The 14,168-nt window shown below is 29.3% G+C and overlaps 1 protein-coding gene across 1 annotated transcript; it reads left to right on the top strand.

Annotated features, from left to right (window-relative positions):
- Positions 1-4,663: 4,663 nt before the first annotated feature.
- LOC142229614 (ficolin-2-like) lies at positions 4,664-10,215 on the top strand. Its single transcript, XM_075300189.1, has 5 exons — positions 4,664-4,746; positions 4,829-5,156; positions 9,286-9,331; positions 9,408-9,932; positions 9,995-10,215. The coding sequence occupies exons 1-5, from the start codon at positions 4,672-4,674 to the stop codon at positions 10,140-10,142; spliced, it is 1,122 nt and encodes a 373-aa protein (XP_075156304.1). The 5' UTR covers positions 4,664-4,671; the 3' UTR covers positions 10,143-10,215.
- Positions 10,216-14,168: the final 3,953 nt, after the last annotated feature.

Below are 14,168 nucleotides of genomic sequence, written 5' to 3'. Positions count from 1 at the left end.
GTATATATATTCTAGGTCGTGGTGAAATTCTGAGTCGATCTGAGCATGTCCGTCCGTCCGTCCGTCCGTCTATTGAAATCACGCTAACTTCCGAACGAAACAAGCTATCGACTTGAAACTTGGCACAAGTAATTGTTATTGATGTAGGTCGGATGGTATTGCAAATGGGCTATATCGGTCCACTTTTACGTATAGCCCCCATATAAACGGACCCCAAAATTTGGCTTGCGAGGCCTTTAAGAGAAGCAAATTTCATCCGATCCGGCTGAAATGTGGTACATGGCGTTAGTATATGGTCTCTAGAAACCATGCAAAAATTGGTCCACATCGGTCCATAATTATATATAGCCCCCATATAAACCAATCCTCCGATTTGGCTTGCGAGGCGCCTAAGAGAAGCAAATTTCATCCGATCCGGCTGAAATTTGGTACATGGTGTCAGGATATGGTCTCTAACAACCATGCCAAAACTGCTCCACATCGGTCCATAATTATATATAGCCGATATATAAACCGATCCCCCGATTTGGCTTGCGAGGCCTCTAAGAGAGGCAAATTTCATCCGATCTGGCTGAAATTTGGTACATGGTGTTAGTATATGGTCTCTAACAACCATGCAAAAATTGGTCGACATCGGTTCATAATTATATATAGCCCCCATATAAACCGATCCCCCGATTTGGCTTGCGAGGCCTCTAAGAGAAGCAAATTTCATCCGATCCGGCTGAAATTTGGTACGTGATGTTAGTATATGGTCTCTAACAACCATGCAATAATTGGTCCACATCGGTTCATAATTATATATAGCCCCCATATAAACCGATCCCCAGATTTGATCTCCGGAACCTCTTGGAAGACCAAAATTCATCTGATTCTGTTGAAATTTGGTACGTGGTATTAATATATGGCCTCAAACTCCCATGCAAAAATTGGTCGATATCGGTCCATAATTATATATAGGCCCCATATAAACCGATCCCCAGATTTGACCTCCAGAGAAGAGCAAAATTCTTATCTTTCGGTTGGAATTTGGTACGTGATGTTAGTATATGGTATCCAACAACCATGCAGGAATTGGTTCCTATCAGTCCATAATTATATATAGCTCCCATATAAACCGATCCCCAGATTTGACCTCCGGTGCCTTTTGGAGAAGCAAAATTCATGCGATCTGCTTGAAATTTGGTACGTGGTGGTAGTATATGATATTTAACAACCATGCCAAAAGTGGTCCATATCAGTCCATAATCGTACATAGCCCCATATAATCCGGTCCCGAGATTTGGTTTTGGAACCTCTTGGAGGAGCAAATTTCATCCGAGTGAGTTGAAATTTGGCACATTGTGCTAGTATATGGTCGTTAACAACCATGCCTAACAAGGTCCATATCGGTCTATAGTTATACATGGCCCTCAGATAAATCGATCCCCAATCACACAAAAATTGGTCCATATCAAGTTCATAATTGTATATAGCCCCCATATAAGCGATCCCCATATTTCAATTCTGGCTCTCTACGTACAAAAAGTCCATATCGATTCGTAATTATTTGTAGACTTAACTATACATAACTTTTTTTGTCTAATATATACCATGTATGGACTAAATCACAATTTAGAAAACGATGTTAAGAAGTTTTAAGATACCACAACCCAAGTAATTCGATTGTGGATGATAGTCTTTCGTAGAAGTTTCTACGCAATCCATGGTGGTGGGTACATAAGATTCGGCCTGGCTGAACTTGCGGCCGTATATACTTGTTTTTTTACTAAAATTTTGTTGCACCCTAGTGCATTAGCCGACTTAAATTTTGAGTCTATAGATTTTGTAGAAGTCTATCAAATTCTGTCCAGATCGAGTGATATTTAAATGTATGTATTTGGGACAAACCTTTATATATAGCCCCCAACACGTTTGACGGATGTGATATGGTATCGAACATTTAGATCTACAAAGTGGTGCAGGGTATAATATAGTCGACCCCGCCCGACTTTAGACTTTCCTTACTTGTTGATTTATCAGCAGCAATGAAGGGCATTTTATCAGCAGCAATGAAGAGTTTTTTATGGCTGTGCGATTCCAGTAATATGCTGCACAGTATTGTAAGTAATTCAGATAGTTAAAAAAAATATTTGAACAAATCCATACATGCAAAAAAAATAATTCTTTCCTCCAAAACGAAATTTTAGACATAGTTCGTTGCTAATTTGCATCTTGCTTTAAGGAAGTTTATTTGGAAGAAAAGTATATTTTTTTTTGTGATAAACGTTTATTCTTTTCCAGGATGTAAAAACAATTTTATAAAGACTGCATTTTCCCTCACATCTTGCTCACTTCCACGTGGTTTTTTAGTTCTTAGCACATTTTTCTGTAATACAAACAATGTACAAGAAATTATTCGATATTAATTTTTTTTTTAAATATTACCTTACGCTTTGAAGGAGAATCGAACCCCGGACTATGCAATTTTGTAAGCCAACACAGTATTCACTGAGCTATGCAGCTTTTATTGTCGTCATAAGTTATATTTATATAGCATAGCTTGCTGCGTCCACGATCCGAGTAAACAAACTTTATTTAACAGAAACATACATTTAGTTTGGCACCGTGGGGCAGTGGTTGCTACGTCCGCCTTACATTCCAAGGATCGTGGGTTCGATCCCTGCTTCGATCGAACACCAAAAAGTTTTTTTTTTTACATATTACGTTCGGAAGATTCCCAAAAAAAGTTCAATATTACATACTACTATAATAAATTTTTACTATGAACTGTAGCATAAAATGTGTCTTATGTGACTGTGTCGTTGGTTTAAAAATCAGCGTTGCCAATTTAGCTATTTTCCCGGGAAAAAATGCATTTAGCTTCTAGGTTTTTTTTTCTGGCTTTTTGTAATGACCCTTTTAGTGATTTTTAGCTTTTTTATTTTCGACATGTTTCTATTGAAATATAGACAAAACGGCGTTTTCATCTAAGGTCTTCCACATATTTCAAAGCTTAATTAAAATATTAACAATGATTCCCGGCATTATGTGGAGCATTTTTGCAGCAAATACACGTTGTTGTAAAGTTTTTGACTAGTTTATGGTGTCTTTATTATGTTTTCATAATATTCTCAAGTTATTATGTTATTATTAACACGGATGAAAAAGACTGTTTTTCACATGTTTGGCTATAAACATTATATGTTTGGAACACAAATTTTTAAACACAATATTTTTGAGTGCAAGTATATAATGTTCATAAACTAGCATAACATGTTTGGGACATATATGTTAATATGTTAGAACATATTATGTTTGGGACATAAAATGTTTTTAAATATAATATGCTTGGATGCAAACATATATTAATTTAGAAATAGCCTATAAACATATATGTGTTTAGTCGCTTGGAGCGCTATTTAACAGGGAGCGATATTGAATTAAGTTGGTGGTTGTTGCTTGTTATTACAAAATTAACATTTTATTTTTCCTTGGGCAATTGATCAGCTACTTCTTTGATCCTTACAAACTGTGTGGTCCGCTGTTCGAATCCCCGTCCGGCAAAAGGTAAAATTAAAATAAAAAAATCATACAATTGTATTACAGAAAATGGTGCTAAGAACTAAAAAATCTCGTGGAAGTGAGAAAGATGTGGGGGAATATACAATTGGGCAGAAACAACATTTTGAGCACTCAGGTCGAAAACCTATGTTAGCCCCTATATTACCTGTTTATTTTCATAATTCATTATGATTGTAAATATATAAATAAATAAATAAAATTTTCAGCACAATATTGTTTGGGAGAATTTTTTTTAAGCATATAATATTTTTGGGTGCAAAATGCTTCCAAATATATTATATGTTCACATAATAACATATTGTTTTTTGGAAGACACCATTATTGAATTTGGATGCAAAAATACAAAATGTTTGGATCTTAGACTACCCAAACATATATTGTTTAGACCAATATGCTTTCAAACATATTATATATTGGAAGAGATCAAACATATAAATGTTTCGGCAATACCCAAAAATGTATATGCTTGAAGCAAAATATGTTTGGGAGTATATGTTACAGAAGCGATTTTTTGTGAGCGTGAAGTTAAAAAATTAAATGTGAATTGCTTTGTACACTGAAAAAATATTGTCGTGAGGCAAAGATTCCATGTCCTTAAAATACGAACGCGAATATGGGGTCTGAGACCAATATTTCGATGTGTTACAAATGAAAAGACAAAGTTTTTATACCCTGGATCCTATGTTGGAGGGTATAAAACAATATAATGCGCTTTATTTTGTTGCATTACATATCAACCACCCTGTATAAAGCAATATCTGAAAAATAAACAAACTTTCTAAATTTTGATTTATTATTGATTATTTATCCTGACGATGTACTACGAGTATGTTTAAAATTCTAATGTGTTATTCTAAGTATATATTTGAAAATTTTTCTCAATGTAAATCATTTACCAATTTTTGGTTTTTTTCTCTCATATTAAATAAATTAAATTGAGTCGCTTTTGTGATAAGGAATTTAAAGTACTTCAGATCCATAAAGTCATACACATTTGAAGCACTGTACCACAAAGAATCTTAAATTCGACTTTGACACTTCAATGTTGCGATAAATGAAATTTATTTTTGGAAGAAACTTCATTCGTAAGTCAGATTTCACAAGGAAATGAAGCCTTTAATTTCTTTTATGGTGTTTGCATGCTTTTATTGCTTTAAGCTGAACATATCAGCAAAATTACTTGTGAGTAATATTGACAAATTTTTCTGTTTTTTTTTTTTCATTGATTTATTTAAATTCTAAAAAACCAACAACATTATTTCAGAATGAATCACTGTATGCAAATGATGTGGATGACCTATTAAAATCTGGTCAAGAAAATCTACAAATGCGAATGGAATTAATGAATCTTCATATGGAAAAGCAAAAACATTCTATTGAAGAAATTCGAAAAATTATCGATGAAAATTTTACCAAACTTTTTTATTTAATTAAACAAAAACAAGAAGATGATTGCAATGTTGTCCCAGAAAATTTTAAGCTAATTAACAGTAGTCACGACAACAATGAGATCTCTTGCACAGATCATCTCGTTGAAGAAAATCATCAAGGCATACCCGAAAAATTCTATATGTTTGATATGAATCAAAAGGGTGAGTTATTTAATGATATATTAAATGTAATGATAAGAGCTAAAGTAATTTCTATAGAAAATTTTGTAAAAATTGTATTTCTCTAGAAAATTTTGTAAAAATTGTATCTCTCTAGAAAATTTTGTCAAAATTTTATTTCTATAGAAAATTTTTTAAAAATTGTATTTCTCTAGAAAATTTTGTCAAAATTTTATTTCTATAGAAAATTTTGTTAAAATTTTATTTCTATAAAAAAAGGTTGTCAAATTTTATGTCTACAGAAAATTATGTAAAAATATTATTTCTATAGAAAATTTTGTCAAAATTGTAATCCAGAAATTTATTTCTATAGAAGATTTTGTCAACATTTTATTTCTATAAAAAATGTTGTCAAAATTTTATTTTAATAGAAAATTTTCTCAAAATTTTATCTACAGAAAAAATGGATTTATAGAAAATGTTGTCAACATTTTATTTCTATAGAAAATTTTTTCAAATTTTTTTCTATAGAAAAATTTTTTTAAAATTTTATGTCTATAGAAAATTTTGTCAAAATTTTATTTCAATAGAAAATTTTGTCAAATTTTGTTTCTATAGGAAATTATGTGAAAATATTATTTCTATAGAAATTTTTTTTTTTTAAATTGTAATCCAGAAATTTATTTCTATAGAAGATTTTGTCAAAATTTTATTTCTATAAAAAATTTTGTCAAAATTTTATTTTAATAGAAAATTTTTTCAAAATTTTATCTACAGAAAAACATTTTATTTTTATAGAATATTTTGACAAAATTTTATTTATATAAAAATTTTGCCAGAATTTTTATTTATATAGAAAAGTTTCTCAAAATTTTATTTGTACAGAAAACCTTGTCAAAATTTTATTTCTCTAGAATTTTTTTCAAAATTTTATTTCTATAGAAAAAATTATTTATAGAAAATTGTGTCGTAATTTTGTTTTTTATAGAATTCTTTGTCAAAATTTTATTTCTATAGAAAAATTTGCCAAAATTTTATTTCTATAGAAATTTTTTTCAAAATTTAATTTTTTTTAGAAAATTTTGTGAAAATTTCGTTTTTATAGAAAATTTTGTCAAAATTTTATTTCTATAGAAACTTTTGTTAAAATTTTATTTCTATAGAAAATTTTGTTAAAATTTTTATTCTATAGAAAATTTTGTCAAAATTTTAATTCTATAGAATATTTTTTCAAAATTTTATTTATATAGAAATTTTTGTCAGAAAATTTTGTCAAAATTATATTTCTATAGAAAATTTTGTCAAAATATTAATTCTATGGAGATTTTTGTCAAAATTTTATTTATATAGAAAATTTTGCTAAAATTTTATTCTATAGAAAATTTTCTCAATAATTTCATTTCTATACAAAATTTTCTCAAAAATTTTATTTCTATAGAAAATATTGTTAAAAATGTATTTCTATAGAAAATTTTGTCAAATTTTTTTTCTTTCAAAAATTTTGTCAAAAGATTATTCCTAAAGAAAATTTTGTCAACATTTTATTTCTATTTGTAAAAATTTTTTCTACAGAAAAAACAAAATATTTATAGAAAATTTTATCAAAACTTTCTTATATATTTTTCTTATTTTCTATTATTTCTATAACAAATTTTGTGAAAATTTTATTATTATAGAAAATTTTGTAAAAATTGTGTTAGTATAGAAAATTTTGCCAAACTTTTATTTCTATAGAACATTTTGTCAAAATTTTATCTATAGAAAAAATTTTATTTCTATAGACAATTTTGTCAAAACTTTCTTATTTATTTTTCTTATTTTCATTTATTTCTCTAACAATTTTTTGAAAATTTCATTTTTATAGAAAATTTTGTCAAAATTTTATTTCTATAGAAAATTTTGTTAAAATTTTAATTCTATAGCAAATTCTGCCAAAATTTTAATTGTATAGAAAATTTTGTCAACATTTTATTTATATAGAAATTTTTGTCAAAATTTTATTTATATAGAAAATTTTGTCAAAATTTTATTTATATAGAAAAATTTGTCAAAATTTTATTTCTTTAGAAAATTTTGTCAAAATGTTATTTCTATACAGATTTTTGTCAAAATGTTATTTCTATAGAGATTTTTGTCAAAATTTGATTTATATAGAAAATTTTGTCAAAATTTTATTTCTATAGAAAATTTTCTCAAAAGCGTCATTTCTATACAAAATTTTCTCAAAAATGTTATTTATTTTATTTCTCAAAAATTTAAAAATGTATTTCTATAGAAAATTTTATCAACATTTTATTTCTATTTGTAAAAATTTTATCTATTTTGTCAAAACTTCCTTATATATTTTTCTTATGGCGATTTCGATTGGGAAAAAAGAAAAATTTTTAAAAATTTTATTATTATAGAAAATTTTGTCGAACTTTTATTTCTATAGAAAAATTTGTCAAAATTTTATCTATAGAAAAAATTTTATTTCTATAGACAATTTTGTCAAAACTTTCTTATTATTTTTCTTATTTTCTTTTATTTCTCTAACAATTTTTTGAAAATTTTTTTATTATAGAAAATTTTGTGAAAATTTTTTTATTACAGAAAATTTTGTGAAAATTTTATTATTATAGAAAATTTTGTCAAAATTTTATTTCTATAGAAAATTTCAAAATTTTTTTCTTTATTTTTCTTTCTCTTCTATTTCTATTTTCTTTTATTTCTATGGACAATTGTGTCAATTTTTTTTCTATAGAAAATTTTGTCAAAATTTTATTTCATAGAAAATGTTATTTACTTATTATTTATTACAATTCTAAAAACTATAATAGGAAAATTTCCTCAAAATTTTATTTCTATAGAAAATTTTGTCAAATATTATTTCTGTAGAAAATTTTCTTAAAAAAAAATATTATGTCAAAATTTTATTTTGGTAGAAAATTTTGTCAAAATTTTTTTTCTATAGAAAAATTTCTCAAAATTGTATTTCTATAGAAAATTTGGTGAACATTTTATTTCTATTGAAAATTTTGTCAAAATGTTTTTATTTTGATAGAAAATTTTGTCAACATTTTCTGATTTGTTTCTTATTTTCTTTTATTTCTATAGAAAATTTGTCAAAATTTTATTTTTATAGAAAATGTTGCCAAGACTTTATCTATAGAAAAAAATTTATTTATTAAAAAATTGTCTCAAAATTTTATTTCTATAAAAATTTTGTCCCAATATAATATTTTCCGTAGAAAATTTTCTCAAAAAAAAAAAAAATATAGCAAATATTGTCAAAATTTTATTTTAGTAGAAAATTTTCTCAACATTTTGTTTTTATAGAAAAATTTCTCAAAATTTTATTTAGATATAGCCCCCATAAATAACTTTAGCCCAATTTACACACATATGACCAAGGAGGTTAAAGTTTGACATTTGACATTTTTCACATGAAGTAGAATGTCATTCTAACTGTGCACTCCAAATTTGCTAGAAATTGGTTCAATTTTAGATATTGTTCCCACGCTTGGAAACATTTCCATCCGGAGCTTCCCATGATCTGTCAGAAGTGTTAACTTGGATATTAACACAAAAAAAAAAATTTTTTTTGTCTTTAATCACGAAATTAATTGATCCAATTAATTTTTAATTGAAATGTCTTTTTAATTGAAATGTCTTCAATTAAAAAATTAATTTATCCAATTAAAAAAGTAATTGATGCTATTAATTTTTGTGATTGATTTCTGTTACAATTAAAAAAATTAGTGAATCAATTAATTTTTTAATTGAATATTTTTGAAAACTCAATTAAGACTTTAATTGAAAAATTTTCGTGAAATTTTGTCTGTGTAGTGTGTAGTGGACATTTTGCCTCTGGGACTTCCAAAGCATTTTGAATAGGAACCGAATATTTCAAATTGTACCAAATAGGGCACAAATGTACTTTTACGAAGTGTACCAAATTAAGGCAATTGTACTATCTTTTACATAGCGGTCGATTTAAAAGTCCCTATCCGAACTCATAGACAATGCTATTAGAATTAATCCCATATGAAGCTGTCTCTTACTTTCAAAAGAAAACGTGCATAATCTTTCAAGCTGTGTGGTCAATAATTTATAAACTTGTACTTGGGTGGGATCTGATTCATATTTTAATCAAATTTTTCTTTCTTTTTGCCTTCTGTTTCATTTACAGATGAGCCTAAAGTATGTCAATTTAATACCGATGGCAAGCTTATATGGTAAGTTTCACAAGACAATTATTAATATTAAGAAATAAAAAAAACGCAATATTATCACTTAAACTCTTTTGATTAGTTCTGATCTGGCTTTACCCACAATGTGTGCCGATTCAAATTCTCTGAATTGTGTGAATAACAAATGCCGTGTTAGAAATTCAATTTATGGGCCGCAATCTTTTTGGATTTCCTGTGATGGCCAATGGACTGTTATACAAAGGCGTCTGAATGGTTCAGTTAATTTCAATCGCAATTGGAATGATTATAAAAACGGATTTGGAGATTTAGATGGTGAATTTTGGTTGGGTTTGGATAAACTCCATTCGCTTACGAATATTCATGGAGCCGTTGAACTTTACATAGAAATGCAAGATTTTCAAAATATTTGGAAATATGCCACATATGATCGTTTCATCATTGCCAATGAAACATTGAAATATACAATGAATAGTCCAGGTACATATTATGGAAATGCTGGCGATTCACTACGCTATAGTCAACATGAGAAATTTAGCACCTATGATGCTGACAATGACTCAAATACTTCGATTAATTGCGCTTCCCAACGTCAAGGAGGTTGGTGGTATTTCAGATGCAATGCCAGGTAGGATACGAATAGCACATGATTGTTTCTTATTAATATCAATTAAAACTTCATTTACTTAGTGAACCGTATGCTAACTTGAATGGCCGCTACTATGACTCTGGTATGACTCCAGATGATAAACTATATACGGGCATTAATTGGAAGACATTTGGAGGTGGCAATAAATCCATGAAATTTGTCCAAATGAAAATAAGACCTAAAAAATAATGTAGAGTGATTACATTGTGTATAGAACTTTATGATATAAAATTATATAAAATTAAGACATTTTAATAAACTATTCCGAAAACAATAAAATGGTCCAATTTAGTTCGTTGAACAAAAACAAAATATATATCAATTTTATTAAATTTTTCAAAAATATTCATTAAACAATTTACTTGATTCACTAAATTTTTGTACTTAATACAAGCATCAATTATTTTTATACCCTCCACCATAGAGTGGTGGTATATTAACTTTGTCATTCCGAAATATTGCTCTAAGACCCCATAAAGTATATATATTCTGGGTCGTGGTGAAATTCTGAGTCGATCTAAGCAAGTCCGTCCGTCCGTCTGTTGAAATCACGCTAACTTCCAAACGAGACAAGCTATCGACTTGAAACTGGGCACAAGTAGTTGTTATTGATGTAGGTTGGATGCCCAGCAAAAAAAGCGTCGCCAAAAAAGTAATGAAAATGTTCTTTTTGGATCCGGAAGTGGGGCAAAATTGACGCAGAAGCGATGAATTTAACATGGGCTTGCCATAGGACGGAAGTCCTCCATTTCAACAGCCGTTGCACTGAATTTGCATCACTTCTTCAGATGTGATCCGCATTCAATGTTTTGGATGTAAATTAAAAAATTCTGTGATAATTTGTCTAATAAATAATTTTTATAATTTTTTATAATTTTTTAATGGATTCTAACGCTTGTCAGAAACTTATGACCTCAAATATTTTCAAAAATTCACAATTTTTTCAGATTGGATTTAGCAATTTTTTCGTCAAAATTTAAATGATTTGTACCATTTTATGAGTTCTTACTCTGTTTTTAACCTATTTGAAACAAAAAAAGTTAAAATTAACCATTAAAAGTATGAAAAAAACAAGTTATAAAAAATTGAATTAAAAGAACTTCCTGGGTAGCTAAAATAAAGAACATCATGGGGAGTGCATCTTCTGGAAGTGCTTTTAAAGTTGTGCCTTAGGAAGAACTTCCAAATTTTTTTGCTGGGTGATATTGCAAATGGGCCATATCAGTCCACTTTTAGGTATAGCCCCCATATAAACGGACCCCCAAATTTAGCTTGCAGATCCTCTAAGAGAAGCAATTTTCATCTGAAATTTGGTACATGGTGTTAGTATATGGTATCTAACAACCATGCACAAATTGGTCCACATCGGTCCATAATTATGTATAGCCCCCATATAAACCGATCCCCCGATTCGGCTTGCGGAGCCTCTAAGAGAGGCACATTTCATCCGATCCTGCTAAAATTTGGTACATGGTGTTAGTATATGGTCTCTATCAACCATGCAAAAATTGGTACACATCGGTTCATAATTATATACAGCCCCCATATAAACCGTTCCCAAGATTTGTCCTCCGGAGCCTCTTGGAGGAGCAAAATTCATCCGATCCGGTTGAAAGTTGGAACGTGATTGTTAGTATATGCTCTCTAACAACTATGCAAAAATTGGTCCACATCGGTTAATAATTATATATAGCCCCCATATAAACCGAACCCCAGATTTGGTTTGTGGAACCTCTAAGTGAAGCAAATTTCATCCGATCCGGCTGAAATTTGGTACATGGTGTTAGCATATGCTCTCTAACAACTATGCAAAAATATATATAGCCCCCATATAAACCGATCCCCCGATTTGGCTTGCGGAGCCTCTAAGAGAAGCAAATTTCATCCGATCCGGCTGAAATTTGGTACATGGTCTCTAATGACCATGCAAAAAATGGTCCACATCCGTCCATAATTATATATAGCACCCATATAAACCGATCACCAGATTTGACCTCCGGAGCCTCTTGGGAGACCAAAATTCATCTGATTCAGGTGAAATTTGATACGTGGTGTTAATATATGGCCTCAAACACCCATGCAAAAAATGGTCGAAATCGGTCCATAATTATATATAGCCCCCATATAAACCGATCCCCAGATTTGACCTACGGAGCCCCTTGGAAGAGAAAAATTCATCCGATCCGGTTGAAATTGGGTACGTGATGTTAGTATATGTTATACAATAACCATGCAGAAATTGGCTCATATCAGTCCATAATTATATATAGCCCCATATAAACCGATCCCCAGATTTGACCTCCGGTGCCTTTTGGAGAAGCAGAATTCATCCGATCTGGTTGAAATTTGGTACGTGGTGGTAGTATATGATATTTAACAGCCATGCCAAAAGTGGTCCGTATCAGTCCATAATCATATATAGCCCCCATATAAACCGATCCCGAGATTTAGTTTTGGAGCCTCTTGGAGGAGCAAATTTCATCCGAGTCAGTTGAAATTGTTTACATGGTGCTAGTATATGGCCCTTAATAACCTAACTAGGTCCATATATAGCCATCAGATAAATCGATCCCCAATCACAAAAAAATGGGTTCATATCAAGTTCATAATTGTATATAGCCCCCATACAAGCGACCCCCACATTTCAATTCTGGCTCTCTACCACGTATGGACTAACTCACAATCTAGAATAACATCGTTTTCTAGATTGTGAGTTAGTCCATACATGGTAGAGAGCCAGAATTGAAATATGGGGGCCCATTATATGGTCGCTTAAGATACCACAACCCAAGGAATTCGATTGTGGATGACAGTCTTTCGTAGAAGTTTCTACGCAATCCATCGTGGAGGGTACATAAGATTCGGCCTGGCAGAACTTATAGCCGTATATACTTGTTTTAATTAAAACAAGAATCAATTAATATTTTTTTTTTATTTGAATAATATTAGGCGAAGGTCCTGACCACCAGTCCTAATATATTTTGTAAATCAATTGACACTAAGAGCGAATTTCTCTTTCCCGAAGCGAACGTTTTCGTTCGACTGAAATGCCAAAAACAGCTGATTTTCCTTTATAAATTCAGCTGTTTAGGGCATCCGAAAGCTTTCGTATCGGATATGAGAAATTTACTGTAAATAAATAAATAAATAAAATTATTTGAATAAATTACTTAATTGATATGGGTGATTGATAAAATCATTTCTGTGATTGAATACATTTCGATTAAAAATTAATTGAATCAATTATTTCGAGACGTCATTTTGTCATTCTGTTGATAACACTTCGAAATATTGATCTCGCATCCCATCGAGTGTATATATTCTGGTTCGTGCTGAAATCCTGAGACGATATAGCGAAGTTCATCCGTCCGTCTGTCACGCTAAATTACGAATAAAAAACCAATAGACCTGAAACTTTGATCAAGAAGTTGGAACTGTAAATGGTCCATATCGGATCTTTTTTTTTTCTTGGTTCCCATTAAAAAGAAGAAAAACAATTTCAATCTGTATTTATGAATTTCAATTCATTTTATTTATTCAACTTCATTTTTTTCTCAGTGAATTTATTTAAATATTGTTTGTTAACAGAACTTACTAGTTAACATTCATATTTGTATAACTACAAAAAACTAATTACTATACATACTAATTATTTGTATATATACAGCAAATCCTTATATATTTGATAATTTCTTATATATAATTGTTAATATTTAAAAATCTTAAAAATAAATAGTATAAATATGCAAGATAAATAAAAACGATATTTATGTCGTAATAAGTATACTTAGACTATATCGTATAGATCTTGAAAATATGCTTTGAAAGTGATTTCATTATGGGATTTTGATTTTCAGTTATTAGAAACATAACGACTGAAAAATAATACATAAATAGTAAAATTAGAGATGATAAACGAAATTGTTAAATTATATTTTTATGTAATAAAAAATTGACTTATGTTATATGGGTATATTAATTCCAATAACAATAAAACATGGAAAATCGATTTCCAAATATACACTGAGAAAAATCCGTAGTTAAACTAGCGACTAGTTTAACTTAACTTTATTTCAAAGAAATTTTTCTACAGTATAATGAAATTTTCCTTTTTTTAATTTTGTCTCAAACATTTATGAATTAAACGTGGGTATAAAATTCAATGACCGTACACAATGACAGAAAATTCCCAAAAGTAATAAGAATGAACTTTTG

This window comes from Haematobia irritans, chromosome 3, assembly GCF_050003625.1.
Source record: "Haematobia irritans isolate KBUSLIRL chromosome 3, ASM5000362v1, whole genome shotgun sequence".
Classification (NCBI taxonomy): Eukaryota; Metazoa; Arthropoda; class Insecta; order Diptera; family Muscidae; genus Haematobia; species Haematobia irritans.
This window is presented reverse-complemented; position numbering and strand designations above follow the sequence as displayed.